Source organism: Scophthalmus maximus, chromosome 1 (assembly GCF_022379125.1).
Source record: "Scophthalmus maximus strain ysfricsl-2021 chromosome 1, ASM2237912v1, whole genome shotgun sequence".
Lineage (NCBI taxonomy): Eukaryota > Metazoa > Chordata > Actinopteri > Pleuronectiformes > Scophthalmidae > Scophthalmus > Scophthalmus maximus.
Genome location: NC_061515.1, coordinates 13847203 through 13863180, shown reverse-complemented (window position 1 = coordinate 13863180; position 15978 = coordinate 13847203). Strand labels below are relative to the sequence as shown.

Sequence of the window (15978 nt, the reverse complement as noted above, 5' to 3'; positions counted from 1 at the left end):
GTTTGGACAGGGGTGGTGTGGTGGTGTGGTGGACAGGCGCACCCCCCCCCCATAGGGCTGCCCCTGCAACGTGAGCAGGAAGGTGCACACGACACCCCAATGACAGCTCACACTTAATCAGCCAATGATGCAAGGCAATCCCCATAACATTCACATGCTATGACAGTCCTCCCTTATGCGAGGGGGGGGGGGGGGGGGGGGGGGGTGTGCCCTCCCACAGTCAAACACACACCACCAAAATGCTCAGAACTGTAAAGTGATCTCCATATTGCTTAACCTCTTAAGCAGGTTCAGATATCCAGAGGAGCTAACACAGGAAGGGAGCTAAGTGTGTATGTGTTGCACATCATTCGGTAAAAGCTGAAAATCTCACAAGGCTTCAGGACGGACCACCTCCGCACTGCACAGAGACCACGTCCCACTCAAGACACATTGATCTAAACATCTCTAACTCATTGGGAGTTCTGGTTCCCTCTCTCGTGTTGATGAGACAGGGCGGCCATTATGAAAACCACAAAGACACACAGACACACAGAGATCCCCCTTAACCCCCGCCCCGCTTTGTGGTCCACCCGCCGGCACATAGCAGCCTAATCTCACAGCTACACCGGAGGCCAGCGGGATATGTGTTACTCTGACCACCGGCGTGAGTGTGTGTGTATGTACGTGTATGTGTGTGTGTGTGTGTGTGTGTGTGTGTCAGGAGAGAATGACTGTGGACAGCTGGCTGGGCCTCTATCTGATACACTAAGAACATTATCACTGGGCAGCGCGCGGCGCGAGAGATACATACGTCCCCCTCACAACACGAAGAGACCTGAGCGCAGCGAAATAGCGGGGTGCCAGTTATACTATACCTGAGAACGGAGAGGACGGGCTGAACGCCGGGAACAACACACACAAACACAGCAACAAGGAGGATCAAATAAAGTGGAGCATGCAAGGGAGCAGCCGCACTGTACGTTTTGTGCAAAGGCCTCACACGCTCGTTCTGCAGAACTCATCTTAAACAAGCAGCATGCACCACAAGATACACACACACATGCACACACAACTTAAAGGAAAACAACTCCAATGTGTCTTGTTTAAAAGCCGCGGCCTGTTTATTGTATAGGACGTTTGGCAGTCTCTGGTGTTTTGACAGAAATAAAAAAATTCTCCCGGTGCCCCACACCGCACGCCAACAGAACTTGGCAGCAAATATCACTCTGTAAGAGGGTTACCCTTGCATATTACTCCTGTGTTTTTCCTTTTTTCCCCCAAAATCATATTCCCTAATTGCGAAAAACAAGGAGTGAAGATGTTACAGACCAGGGCGAACTCTACCTCACACACTTAGAAAGCGTCTTTGTTTACAGGTGGTTGACGGTCGATACTGTTTCGACCATATACTCTGTTTCCTTTCACTACAACACTGTTGTAACTAAACACACTTTGCCTGCTCAGGCCTTTTCTGCGAAACATCAATGCCTCACAGCCTTGAGAAATAGATTTCCTCATTGAGAGGGGGGGGCAGGTGCCCGAGTGATACAACATACTGTGAAAGCACCACCGCGGTGATACATTTTTCTAATAGACCTTCCTCTCATGCTACCGGCCGCTGTAGAAAACTGTACATTTTTGTATGGAAGACATAGAAAATACATGTGTAGTACAATAACACCAGAATGTGGAAAGGGGGACTAAGTGTTCAGCTCTCGCATAGGGAGAAACACCATGAGGAGTCAGTTAGCGTAAAGGTCAGAGTTCATACAGTAGGTGTAAGACCCCACAAGTAGCACCACATTTCCCTGACAGATCTACAGTAACACAGCTGGTATGAGGATCATTTTTCGCAGGGTTTTCGTGGGTGCCTTCATGAAATTTGAGCTTAAAAAATATTCATATTTGCATATTGAACGTCTACATAGCAAAGGCGAACGGGATCTAAACAAGCTGCCTCCATTTTCCTTTCATAAGACAAACTATGTGAGATAAAAAAATGTGCACCACTCTGATGAGAGCAGTTCAAAACCTGCAGCTTTGACTTTACAGTTAAATCATCACTGTAGCTGACTGTCACTTAAAATTAGCTGTCCGCACTCACAACAGTAAATATCATTTTGAACTGTCGGACATATAAATAAAATTGATGAAAGAGAGATGATGAAATGCATTTCTCTCTGCTGTGCTGCCCCCTGTCTGTCACTACACTAAAAACAGGTTATGAAAAAAACTTTTTACAAACATGTACAAATAAAACAAGTGGGATTAAAAATTCTTATAAAAAAAAATTTCATACAAAATAAAGCCACAAAAATAGGTCTGTATACAAAATATGGTTTAAAAGGGGACTTGTGAAACCTCAAAGTAGCTGTGCAGAGAGAAAACAACAAATAAAATTGTCTTTGATTAAAAATCTAAACCCACCAACTTGCGTAGATGCAGACTCACAGACAAACGAGTACATTGTACGATAATATGCTGCTCGCTTCTGAGTGCATATATATATTTAAAAGTGAGGTCCTATTTCCTTTGAGACATTTGTTTGTGTGTTTGAGTGGTCAATATTTACACAGAAAATATGAATGAACAATGTTCAAGGTGAAGCTCTAACAGGAATGTGTGTGTGTTGGTGGCAGTAACTGAAGTGGAAGGAACAGTGGTGTGCCATTATTGTGAGGCTATAATTCAAGGAATGTGTGTGTGTGTGTGTGTGTGTGTGTGTGTGTGTGTGTGTGTGTGTGTGTGTGTGTGTGTGTGTGTGTGAGTGTGTGTGTGTGTGTGTTTGTACGTGTACGTGTACGTGTATTAATCACTGTGTCAATTTGTGCGTATCCTCAATACTAGGGCTGGTACTTGGGGAACAGGTAGAGGTCTTTGCACAATGAGCTGGTGAACTCTGACATCTCTTTGCAGCGATGGTGGGCGGTGCCAGGGGCATAACCCTCCCGCTCCTTGATCCGCCTGTTGACCTGAAGACAAACGAGCAAATAACAGGATGATAAGATTACTGCCACAATAAAGTAGAATTTACACTGTGCATTCAGTGTATGAGGACACTTTTATATTTACCTGCACCAGAATGTCTGCGAGGTGTGTGTCTCTGGCCTGGAGGCGGAGTGCTGCATTAAGTTCCTGGATGAACCACGATCCCCTCTTGGTGTTTCGCATCGCCGCTGTGCCTTTAGTAAGAAGCGATGGAACAATAACAACTTAATAAACTGAGATGAGACGCAGGGAGACCGAGCAAAGATCTGGTATTTGCATTACTGGAAAAAGAGACTGAAAATTATGAATCTCTATCTTAAACTGGGATTTCAAGCATAGAGTTTCTGCATTTTACACAGAATTTAACAGCAGCTCTCTCACTAAAACAGGTAATTCATTGAAGAAATATAATTATCTTTTTTCCCCCCAATAAATAGTTTCTTGGAGCCAACAATTTCACCCATGATGGTTGTGAAAACCAGTGCATATTCAGCTGCAGTTGGATAAAGGAACAGGACAAAATCAGTATGATAGAGTAGGAAAAGAATATTGTCCACACACTGATTTGATTTTCATGGTCAGAATCTTCAATAAGTCAATGGGAGCTTGCACAACCTCCCTTTCCACTGCATCCAAATCTGTATCGCCCACACTTTTTTTTAAAATTGTATACATTTCACTAAATTAATACATTTATATAATACATAATACATTCCACACCGGAATAGCAAAAAAGGTACAAACTTACAAGTTCTCTGACCTTTGAGAGATGCGAATCCGCAGATCATGTCAGACCGCTGGGGCAGTTTAATCCTCGGCCTCCCCATGTCTCCCCTCTCAATGGAGTCTGCGTCCCCCTTTCCTTCCCTCCCGGCATCTCGCTGTTCACAGCTCGGTGAGCAGGTCCTCGCTGGTCCGTCGATCTGCTCCACTCCACAGTCCATCTCGTCTAGAAGCCAACAAGCTCTCAATTTAGCCTATGACAGTCTATTTTTGTAAATTTGGTGGGGGAAAAAAATACTGGACTGAAGTACTCAAATTCAGTCTAGTCTTTTTCTAATATTGCAGACTGTCTATTATAGAGATGTAATGGTATGAACATTTTACATTGCAGTTATAGTGACCAAAATGATCACGGTAATCAGTACTATCACGGCATTTTTTAAAATTATACATACAGCTCCTACGCCACTTGGATCCACAAAAAAAACACGTTGCCTGCTGCGTCTGGGAGACTGTTGCTAACTGCGTAGGGGTAATCTACCGTGGTAATCAACCGTGGTTTTAATGATAATTAAAAATTTGAAACGGTAGAACTAACCGTCAAGGAATTTCACAGTGGTTTACCATCAAACCGGTAACAGTTCCATCGCTAGTCTATTACAGTCTTTGGTCTTTTTGGGGCAAAGTTTGGGTGAATTTTTTAGAATTTGAACAATGTAAGAAAACTATTTGAAGAAGCTTTGGCCAACCACACCTATTGGTCTTTTAGTAGCAGACCTGTGGTGGGCTCTCTGGTGGATCGGGGGAACAGTAGTTAGGATTGCTCCTGAGCGATCTGAGGATTTGTCAGGGGCATCATCAGCTGTGTAGTCAGGCATTAACCTCCATCACAGAGACTGACTGGGAGCAAGTCATTGATTAATTACATTTTCTTTTCTTTTTTTTTTAATCAGACCTATTGCAGAACATTGGAATATGACATATTATGATACAATACAATGAGCTGCCACAGAGGTAACCTGTCCAAGTGGACAGAGAGGGTGACTTGATGTGCTAAGAGATTTATGATATACCCTAAAATTTGCTTAAATATTTGCATAGTAATACATACAGTCATAACACTCACCTCCTCTGCAGGCCTGGATGAAGAACATCTTTGGTTTATTTTGTAGCATTGGACAGCGGGAATTATCAAAGGCCTCAAACACCCAGTCCAGCTGTAAAAATGACCAAGACACAAACATGCCCCATGTTAGATGAAAGGGATTACATCTTTGTCCTTGAATGAAATTACATGCATCAGCAAAGAACATCATCAGAGAAACAGACCTGCATGAGCTGTCCGTCTGTGCCATACACGGCTCCTTCCACTCCGTGCGAGAGGAGACACACCACACAGCTGTCCACTGACCGGTGCTCTGGTCGTCGGCAGAAATTCTCAATGCATGACATCATGCCCTAGAAAAGGTATAAGGAATCAGGAAAGCTTTGGGTAACTGTACATAATCATGTGTCTAAGGCGTCCGACTTTTGGAATACTTTTTAAATAAGTTGTTCTGGCGACAATGTGTTTACGAAATCTAACATGTATCACTGTTTACTTTGTGATATCATCACCACTCTGTCTTGCTTAGGTTCCTCTTTCATAGCTCTCAAAGTTCCACTCCCTGTCACAACATTGTGTGTGTGTGTGTGTGTGTGTGCGTGCGTGCGTGCGTGCGCTACCTGAGCAGTGAGGTCTCTGTGGACAGCAACCAGGTAGTCCAACTCTGTGAAGACCTTCCTGAGGACCTCATCGTCAACTTCACCTCCCTTCCTGGTGTCAAGGTCAGGGGCAGCACAAGGGTCAAAGGTCACATTACTGATCACCAAGGCAAAGCCACGAGGGGACGAATTCATTCTGTAGGACTGGAGCGGGGAAATTGAGAGAGTAAAACAAAAAAACATGAATACATACATGAAAATAGGGGAAAGAGTGGATCAGTGATTAAAAAATTACCTCAGGAAAATGTATTTTACTTTTACAATGCAAAACTGTTGCGCTAACCTGGTGAAGAGAAGTATTTTACCTGCTGGCAGTGGGAGAGGTAAAAGTCTGGCGTGCACGGGAGCACAGGAGTGTTAATGGGACTGTCTGCATCCAGACTAAACTCCATGGACTCTGCAGCAAACACACAAACAAAACATCAGCTTGTTGCAAATTAACATGCTGAAGCTCGTTTTTAAATAAATGTTTTCTGCAGCCAGCAGCAGCAGTGGTGTGACAACAGACTCTGGACTACGGTGCAATGAATGAGTCACTCTCAGGGCGTGGTGCCTGCAGGTACAGATGGTAGGAAAAAAAATCCCAGACTCTCAGTGATAAGATTACGTAATAAACAACTCACTCAGATGAAATTCCTCTACAATTGCTGGTCACAGAATGTTTTTGTGTTCAAGTGAATTGAAAGACCTGTGTTTTAAAGCTGAACAACAGGTAAACTATTTTGTCCAGACACTGCCCTGTGTCTCCAGGGAAACAGAAAAATAAAAACACAAGATATAAAGAACCCTGTTTCAACTTAAACACAGGCTATGCTGCAATACTACTCACCATGTGTCCTTGGTCTTTTGGCTGCAACACCCTCCTGCGTGGGGAGTGGGAACGAAGAGTCCACAAGCCCCTGAAGTTAAAATCATTAAAAGCATAACATGAGCTGTTTAAAAGAAAATAATCCACATTAGACAGATGAAGGATTTTGTTCCTTGTCAGTGGCAGCAGGAGCAGCTGTAGTTTGATATGGAAATGTGACAACTGCTATGATAACTTAACTATTAAGGAATCTCCTGCCTGCTGTCTGGAAACTCAATCGGGCCATCTGGTTGTCAGTTTAAGATGGATGTGGCTTGTAATTCTCACATCTGTGTGCTTATTTCGTCCTCTTTTCCTCATCTTCTGCCTCTCTTTGTTCCTGTCCTCCAACCTGACTGGGACCAACCCTCTGAATGATGAGCCTGAGCATTGGCAGCTACCTGAGGCCCAGAGTGGGCATGATGTGGTGCTGCTCACTTCACCTCTTCCCTCTCTTACTAATGCGGATGTCGGCAGGAGATCAAATAACTGCATATAACATCTTTCTTCGAAATGGGATTATGTGTAACGGAGCTGACAATTAGGAAAAATCCTTAAAATACACTGATATATTCAATGATACAAAAAAAAATGTAGTTTTTGTTCATTCTTTGTTATATGAAGAATCCGCTATGTATAGCTGTGTGTGTTGGTAATTAATGTGCACTGATGTTAAATGACAAAGACACTCACCTCTATGTGCGTCTCTTTACCGTCTTTTTCTGGTGATTGTGTGAGCAGGTCACGCAGATGTTGCTGCTCAGTTTCTCGGAGAGCTGCACAGAAGTGGCTGAAGGCTTTGGGCCCTCGCTTTGGTAAGAGTAGCAGCAGACGCCAGCTTCGTTTCTGAGATGTCTGCTCAGCCTAGAGTGGAGGAGGTCACACCGTGCAACTAAAGATCACTGACAAAGATTAAATCTAATCATACATTAGATTTACTATTCTCAAACCACTAATATCATGACATTTTGATTTACAACCACCCAGTGCTGACTCACCGTGTCACTAAGATCAGTCCAAACAATAAAATGACGCGCGTTTGACCAGACACTGGCCGTTTAAAGGGAGCATCTAATGTGGTCATCAGTAATGTCAAACAGAAACAATCCCTTGCGTTTTCATGGGATTGTTTCAAACGGCAAGCTAGTCAACTTCGCCTGCTGACCCTCTTTTGTTTGGGTCAGTTTTTTAACTTCACACATGTGACTCATGTTGGTATAATGCCACTGGCAGTCACATCAAAAGAAAAGCCAACATCTACATGAATAAAATGGATTCAACTAATTGTATTCACTGTCTAATTTTGGTAATGGACTGCGAGAAATGTCGGACATAAACAATTATATATTTATCTGTGTGACTACGTAGGAACCATGTGTCTACACAATTCCTAATAACACTTGTTTTTCTGTTTCCCTCCATTCTGCTTACTTTAGACACACGTTACAATCCCTAGTGTGGACATGAACCATGAGTAGTTCAGCCAAAGGGACATTGTTTGAATGTATATGTTATTAAAGGCCTACATAAAGAGTTAAGTCATGATCATGAGTTGAAAATACTACATTTAACAAATATATCATGGGAGCCGTTTGTGGTTACGACGTGATTATTAAACATTTAGGTTTAAACTTGACTCAAACCATAATCTTAACCAAAGCTGCTGGTGGTCACGCAAACAAACAATGTCCATCCATCTAAACAAGGTGTTGGTTGGATGATATGAACTACAGCTGAATATTACAACTGAGATCGTCTCTGCTGACAGATGACCCTGTCACTGTTTACATACCATGATGCTCTCTGCCATGCTCTCGGTGAGGATGTCGTCCGCCTGCAGCAGCTGAACGAGCATCTCGTCCACCACCAGCTGTTTGCAGAGGACAGCGGAGCGTCTCTTGAGAGTCAGCCTGTCCCGCTCCAGCATGCCGCACTTCAACATCTCGCCCCAGCACACTGGACACACGACAGACCGCGAGACACGTCAACCTCAATAACACCACAAAGCAGAGACGACAACGAGGCGACAGGCGATGTCATCGACCCCGATGTCTCTCTCTTTTTCTTCTTCTTCTTTTTGCTTAAGTGTAGTTGTCGCCGGGGTTCTCTCACCCGGACACTTCGCTAGGTGATTTAATACAGACACATCAGAGTATCACTGTTGGCTTATCACGATAAAGCACTTTAAAACTGTAGGTTTTAAGTTAACGCTTTATTCAGAGGGAACCTGTAACGCTGGTGGCTACTTACCGATGCTAGCTTGCTAGCTAGCTAACTTAGACTGTCCCTTTCCCCCCCACCCCGCATTAAAGAGAGCGAAATGTAATTCATTCCAGCCCTTCTTCTTCTTACCGCTCATCTGCTTCTGCAACGGAGAAGGACACTTTCCGGAGAAACTACGGAAAACGTCGACGTGTTTCGCATTAATTCACACAAATTCATAGCATCCCGTCCTCACTCCACAAACCAACTTCCGCGGGCACTCAGGGCTGCGATCAGTGGGGGCGGGACTGTTTTTGGATTGGGACCAATGGCGGCGCGATGAACTTTGAGTGGCGTTTTTACGTGGCCAATCACATGGCTTTTACAGCCGGTCGCCTACTATAGAAGTACATGAAAACGCACTGTGTCCAAAGGCATTTTGAATTTGAATCATACATTTGAATCTGCTACTGTAAATAATTGACCAACTGATAAAGAGCAGTATGTAGATAGACACGACGAGCTCTCTAATGGCGGGCCGCCTAACGAAAACACCATCGACTGTTATTGGCTGGGAGGAGAAAGGAACGGAGTGGGGTTTAAAGTAAAGTCATTCTGCTTTCATAGTGATAAGCGTGCTCCTGGTTCAAAAAGATTACTTTTCTTGTCAATTATTAGATGAGATTCAGAACCTGTGAAATTACTATATATATATATATATATATATATATATATATATCGACAAAAGTACATTCCCTTAAATATCTCAGTACAGATTTCATTTTTATAATACTTTATAGTTTTGGTCGACAGGATTTCAGAGAAAATGCCTCTACATGTATGTGACAGTTAACAATCAAACAAAGATTTGACATTAAAAACTTTCACTTTAAACAGTTTGATTCATACATTTTCGATTATGGTTTTCAATGGTTGTTAAATGTAATTTGCCCCCCCATCCCTTTCTTTTTGTCCTCCTCTCTCTCTCTCTCTCCCTCTGAGGCCTACTTCTACCTCCCCTGCTGTCTCTCTCCTCACCCTCACTGTGTGTGCTGTTAATAATTGATGATCTTTACCGACTCAAAGGGTAACTGGTCTGGGAGAAAATGTCTCACCAATTTCTTTATTTATTTACAAGTTTTCCTTGAAGCCTAGTCACTGTGAAACCACCACAAGTGTTTGTTTTTTTGAGCACAGGGATCGATGGCACGAAGCAGCCTGCCTGTGTCCGCTGTTAGGTTTGCGGTAGCTGCAACACCTGCGAGTGGGTTAATACTGCCTGCCTGTCTGTCTGACAGCAGGACAGAGGGGAGGAAAGGGAAGCTTAAATGAGTGAGTGGCAGGGGGCAGGGAGGAGGAGTGACAGAATGATATAGTGAATTAATTCAACCTTCGCCATCCCTGATTGACTCGGCAACAAACTGACATGTACACTCACAGTGACATCAAAGCCACGGAGAAAGAGAAGAGGAATGACATGTCCTTCTCCAGGAAGAGAAGTTTCACTTTTGGGGCATATGGCGGGTGAGTAAAAATACAATGTGTCACCTGTTAAGTCTGACAATCTATATGAAAGGTCAACTGAGTAGCTAAAAATACAGAATCAATAACATTATTTTTTTTAGATGTATATAAATCCTGTCGGTGTGCGATGATCCGTTTTCCTTACTCTGAGTGGTTATCACTTCCTTGTTTACAGTGTGGACAGGTTCACATGTGGCGACGAGATGAGGTGAGGTCTGATTATTGTGTCACAGCTATTTTGAGTCTTTACTGTAAGAACTGCCCAAGAACCGAGATGCATTGTGCTGTCAACCTGTTGCCGCAGACCTGAATCCGCACGAGGCAACATACTGGACAACCTGGACTCCCCTGCCAGTGAAAGCAAGCCTTTCCTCTCTGCCAACAGCAACCTGAGGGTGATATCATAATCATGTTCTGCATTCACCGTCACCTCTCCAATCTGCTTGATGTATTTCCCTATTCTGTGGTTCTGATAAGTTAGTTTCCATTCACAGCCGAGTCACTTGTCATGTTCCTCTTCCTTCCCTTTCTCCCTGTCTGCCGTTCTGTCTGACGTCTGCTGCCTGTTGCTCGTATCAGGACACAGAGCTGTTTGAAATCATTGAAAAGCTGCAGGTGAGTTACTGTGTGATTGATTGTGTGTTGTGTTGTGTGTGTGTGTGTGTGTGTGTGTGTGTGTGTGTGTGTGTGTGTGTGTGTGTGTGTGTGTGCGTGCGCTTGCGTGTGTGTCCAATGATGCCTGAGCAGCAGAAGATTCTTGTTACCAATGTTCCTCTTGTCCACCAGGGCAGCAGGATCGATGAGCAGCGGTGTGAATTTCCTCTGCCTCTGAAGGTTAGTCTTCAATCTGAGAATAAAGGTGCATATGTATTGACAATGACCTTTTCGTGATCACCAGAGATGATCACCAGAGTTTCCCAAAACAACGAACACGACAGGCTCTCATCTGCGTCATCCGGTGCTCCTTTGTGTCTATTTTAGTCTCAGATTTTGACATTAGGGGGAGATCTGCCGCTCATTCTCCCATCAAAGTTGGGGGGCTACTGGATAGACCCCCCACTGGAGAGGCTTGTAGGTGTGAGTCCCACCTCCTCCCACTACGGCCTGGATTCAGAGAGCTACGACATCATGGAAAGAGACAGAGAGGCCAAAATCTACCATGAGGTCTTCTGCTCAAGGGTTAGCAGTCTTCATATATAATAAATTAACGTATATGTATAAATAGCTATTGTGCATTCTCAAGGAATATATCACTTTCCCCTTCTAGTACCATCATTCATTCACAGCAGTGGATCCATCCGTGGGGCCGCTGGTTCTCTCTGTGTGTTTGGAGGAAGAGGAGAATAAGCTGCGGGTCATTCTGAGGTTGAGATCTTTGGGCCATTTAAGCTGATGATTTAAAAATGTGTTTTGATTATTGTTAAATCACTTGGGTTTTTGAATTTCACTGAACACGAATGAAGTCTGAAACAAGTGAGAGGAAGTGGGTGTAATTTTCAGTTGAGCCGACTTCGTTGTGGAATATGCAACTCATTATTCAAAGCAGGGTATATTTATATCCCTTATAACATGTATGAGGGGGATCTTTGCATTTTCTTTGCATGCCACTCTTTGTTGTCTTTATTAATTTCTAGCAACGGCATCCCAGGAAATGATTTATGATTTGTCTCTCAGAATGAAGGAGTGCTCTCTGCATGGAGTTTTCTCTCTGTCTCTCTTCCCGAACATCCCATCTGCAGTGGAATTAACAAAGGTAACAATTTAAGTCATCACCTCTCATATTGAAGTAATAGTGGAACTATGATAATATAAAATATGTAAAAAAAAAAAGTTATCAGCAAAAATACTATTGATATCACCAGTTACAGTTTTTATTGTCTCCTTTTTGTTTTATTTTTGAATTATATCAACAGAGTATTTTTATTGATGCATTAACTTGTATGAAGCATTTCAATTGTTGGAACTAATAGAAGTGGAGCTAATATGAACAATGATATATAACTAAATGTAATTCTGGGTGTTTCATTTCTTTTCTTTTTTTTACTTGTTTATTTTAATCTTATATTTTGTTAATATGCTCTGCAAATTAACCTGTAACTATAGCCGTCAAATAAAGTAGTGAAGTCAACATTTCAGTATTTCCCTTTTAAAAAAAATAAAATAAAGTGGTATAAATAAAGACTTACTCAAGTAAAATACCTCAAATTGTACTTCAGTATATTTCTGGGATACCAGAGTCACAGATGACACATTAAAAGAAGAGTCTATAAAGTCAAAATAATATACTTTTACAGATGCTCTGTGACAGAGTGACTGTCTCAAAGTTTGAAGTGGTCAGCTACCTCAAGGTAATGTATTACCATAACTAATGCCTTTAAAAAAAAAGAAAAGACCCATTACTTAGCCAAATTCTCTCAAAGCTGATCTCCACTTCTCATCCCTCAGGCTCCAGAACTTATAACCACATTCGATGAGCACAGAGTGTCTCAGAATTTCAAGTTTGGAATTTTGTACCAAAAAGAGGGGCAGGTAAGGACCGGTGCTTTACTTCACAGCACCCTGCAATTTCATACACACGACTGAAATATGTCGCCGTATCATATCTACTCCCTCTCTCCCCCAGTTCACTGAGGAGGACATACTTGGTAACAATGATGAAAGCGAAGAGTTTAAAGAGTTCCTGTCCATTTTGGGGGAGACCATTCAGCTGCAGGGCTTTACTGGGTAAATGATGTTGCGATTGCTTGGTTGCAGAAAATGACAGATGCAGTGTGTAAAATTACATGATATCTTCCCCACGCTCTTCTTACTCAGATTCAGAGGAGGACTGGATGTTTGTCATGGTCAGACAGGAAGTGAAGCTGTCTTCACTTCCTTTCGTGGAAGAGAAATCATGTTCCATGTCGCAACTAAACTGCCTTTCACAGAGGGTGACCCACAGCAGGTCAGTCAGTGTCTGACATCATCACTGGCTCCCTGAGGATATTTGTGGGGCAGGTTACTTGAACAGACACTGACGCACTTATTTGTTTCTCCTCCTCCTCCTGCTCCTCCTACACAGTTACAAAGAAAAAGACACATCGGTAATGACATTGTGGCTTTGGTCTACCAGGAGGGCCGCACCCCTTTTCTCTCTGATGTTATCAAGTCTCACTTCCTCCACTGTTTCCTGGTGGTCCGGAGGATTCAGAGGGAGGAGGAGACAGACGGAGCTGCGTACCAGGTGAGTTAAAAAAAAAAGAAGAAGAAAAAAAAAAGACCACACTAAATTTATCAGCCCTATCAAGAAAAGCAGAACAAGTAGCATCTTGTTTTTCTGATCTCCAAAGCATTCTAGAACCCAACTGATGCTGAATTTTCGAAGTTGATGCTGATATTGAAACCAATAATGTGTGGGCCCAAAAGGCTCCCTTTAAAAAATAAACAATTATCATGATTTTTTTTTTAAAAGGGGGACTTTTAACTTGTAATTTTGACAAAATAGTGTATGTATACTCAGTAGCATATTCTACAGCTGTAAAATAAAATTGTCACTGCTCTCTGGTGGACAAACAATGCAATGAAATTCAATATTTTGTTATTAATCAGCACGCATATGGCCCATTTTGATGCTGATACTTTCAAAAGCTAATATTGTCTCACATCTACAGCCGAGCCAGTTTTTTTAGTTTTTTCTCCTCTTCACAGGTTTCCGTCACAGCCAGAGGGGATGTTCCTCCTTTCAGTCCGGTCGTCCCAGACCCTCCCGTCTTCACAGATGTAAAAAGCTGAGTTCGAATTTTCTACATTATTTTTACCCTGCATATTTTTCTTCGTTGTCAATCTTTTAGTTGGGGATTCTTATTTCAACCCCTGCTGTCCAGCAGTTGTTCCCAGTGTAGTCATGCTGGTGTTGTTCCTGTTGACAGAACACGGTTAAAGTTATGTGAAAGTTAACACATGTTAAAGTCGATACATCAAATTGACCTATTTTCTAATTTCAAGTCACCAAGTCATGGTTTCCTCTGTCCTGACTTTTAGCGTTCCCACTTGAGAGGATTTCTTCTGACCAAGCTCATCAATGCAGAGATTTCCTGCTATAAGGCGGAGCGCTTCAGTAGATTAGAGGTATAGAGGTGAAAAAACAGCACAACATCTGCGTATTAACTGTATTAATGTTTGCTCGTGAGAATGACTGTCTTTGTCCTGTGCCCGCCCCTTTCCCTCTTCCCCTTTTGCGAAGCTTCGGACTCGTTCGTCACTCCTCGAGAGCTTACAGGCCGAACTCTCCACCCGTTCCCAGTGCATGATGGGGGATCCATCACTGGCTTCTCTCCCTTGTTCTGAAGGCGTACGGGGGACGTCTGAGGGGAGTGGAGGATTCATTGAGAATTTTAAGGTGAATGTTGGCCTCTGTTGTCTTGGAAATTACAGAAACTCTCGAATGATCAACACTGCGATTTAAAATTCAAAATTTCCCTTCCCATGTCTCTTATTAGAGAGCCATCAGAGTGCGGAGCCATTCTTTTGAGGCTCTTGGGGTACAGAGGAAGACTGGGGGCAGTGCATCTCAGAAGTCTAAGGTAAAGACTCACAATCAGATGGAAGATGTTTAAGCAAATGAAGGCTTCAGCTAATAATATTTTCTCTCTTTCTTTACAGACAGAGAAAGATGTAGAAAGGTAAGACTCTTGAAAACAGGTGAAACATGTATCCTTTGTATGAGGTTGATTAAAAAGTATCGTAATATGGTTTTTCCTGGTTTTCAGTGACAAATCTCCAGGAGCTCTGCCTGCTCTCGCTGACAGTTTTGGACCAGCTGAACTCAAAGATCAAGCAAGTCCTCAAGAGGAGGCATAGAAAGAAATGTAAATTTGTAGATTTTAGACATATATATATATAGAGAGAAATTGCTAGCCTATATGGTTACTACTTTATTATACGCATGGATGACTTCTATGTAAATAGAGTGTAAACGCAAATAGTATTTATGAGAATATACATATTTTACTGTCATGGCAGTGATATTCTAGTTTATCAAGAATCTCCAAATTATATTTCAGAGAAATGTTCACCATGTTCAACTGCAAAGAAAGGCTTGAATAAAATAATGAGTTCCCTGCTGTGTTATTAAATATGACAAATGTTACTCTTGTGTGTCGTATATCATCAGGAAATGGGGAAGGACACAGATGAGGGGAACAGCGGCAGAAATTGAAATGAAAAGATCGGTTTAATGATACCAGCAAAACATGTACTTTGTCAAAACAGTTGATCAACAATCATGATGAACTAACATGTCGGAAGAAGTGAGGCCTGTTCAATTTACAACACAGTTTCACAGCAGTCACTTAAATTATAAATGGTCAATAGACATGTTCCACTGAGTATAACGCTTAGGTCACATCTAAAGTAAATTTGAAAAAGAATCCAAAAACACTGGTATTTTAAGAAAATGGGGCTGGGTCCAGGATGGGGTGACCACCACGATTGAACACTTCATAAATAAGGTAAACACACACCTTGGGTGTACACACACTTTAATCATGCATAATCAGCAAAACTATCGAGATTTTCAGCATGTGCTGTTTCAGGTTATGGAATATTCATTGTCATGTCTATGATGAATATGTTGAATATGTACGATGAAGTGTCAATGACACAGTAGTAGTGGAAAAAAAAATATTCAGATCACTTACCTGTGTAACAATACTCCAAAAAAATTACCCCAAGAGTCTGTCTTTTTTTTCCATAAGTAAAAGTAAAAAAAAGTATTATCAGAAAAATATACAAAATAGCATTTATTTCATTTTTCGTTTAATTTTTTTCTTTAAGCCCCCTTGCTGAAAATGTGTGATTTGTGATATTGGTTATAGTTATATAAAAACAAATTGACTTGATTTTGACTTGACTGTGTAAGGTTTGGTTTGATGTACGGCCCACCAGGTCCCTTTTACCTAGAGGACCGA

General features: G+C 42.2%; 2 protein-coding genes across 5 annotated transcripts; one reads left to right on the top strand and one right to left on the bottom strand.

Annotated features, from left to right (window-relative positions):
• Positions 1 to 1079: 1079 nt before the first annotated feature.
• Positions 1080 to 8813, bottom strand: casp2 (caspase 2, apoptosis-related cysteine peptidase). 2 transcript variants are annotated; one of them, XM_035642224.2, is made up of 11 exons: positions 8657 to 8813; positions 8097 to 8260; positions 6998 to 7168; positions 6287 to 6356; positions 5763 to 5854; positions 5419 to 5601; positions 5023 to 5151; positions 4820 to 4910; positions 3719 to 3919; positions 3055 to 3164; positions 1080 to 2954 (listed from the first exon to the last, which is right to left on the bottom strand). In XM_035642224.2, exons 1-11 carry the CDS (start codon positions 8661 to 8663, stop codon positions 2826 to 2828), a joined length of 1347 nt encoding a protein of 448 aa, XP_035498117.2. In that variant the 5' UTR covers positions 8664 to 8813; the 3' UTR covers positions 1080 to 2825. The 2 variants fall into 2 exon arrangements, with proteins under 2 accessions (XP_035498117.2, XP_035498126.2); XM_035642233.2 differs by having other exon boundaries at positions 3731 to 3919.
• On the top strand, positions 8338 to 15158 carry rap1gapl (RAP1 GTPase activating protein-like). 3 transcript variants are annotated; one of them, XM_035641789.2, is made up of 20 exons: positions 8338 to 8432; positions 9947 to 10030; positions 10206 to 10238; positions 10335 to 10425; positions 10610 to 10645; positions 10817 to 10864; positions 11012 to 11209; positions 11298 to 11395; positions 11705 to 11783; positions 12325 to 12378; positions 12476 to 12559; positions 12654 to 12754; positions 12845 to 12974; positions 13092 to 13253; positions 13718 to 13789; positions 14051 to 14137; positions 14253 to 14408; positions 14509 to 14592; positions 14672 to 14691; positions 14779 to 15158. In XM_035641789.2, exons 1-20 carry the CDS (start codon positions 8338 to 8340, stop codon positions 14867 to 14869), a joined length of 1803 nt encoding a protein of 600 aa, XP_035497682.2. In that variant the 3' UTR covers positions 14870 to 15158. The 3 variants fall into 3 exon arrangements, with proteins under 3 accessions (XP_035497682.2, XP_035497691.1, XP_035497700.1); XM_035641798.2 differs by lacking the exon at positions 8338 to 8432 and adding an exon at positions 8966 to 9110; XM_035641807.2 differs by lacking the exon at positions 8338 to 8432 and adding an exon at positions 9367 to 9838.
• Positions 15159 to 15978: the final 820 nt, after the last annotated feature.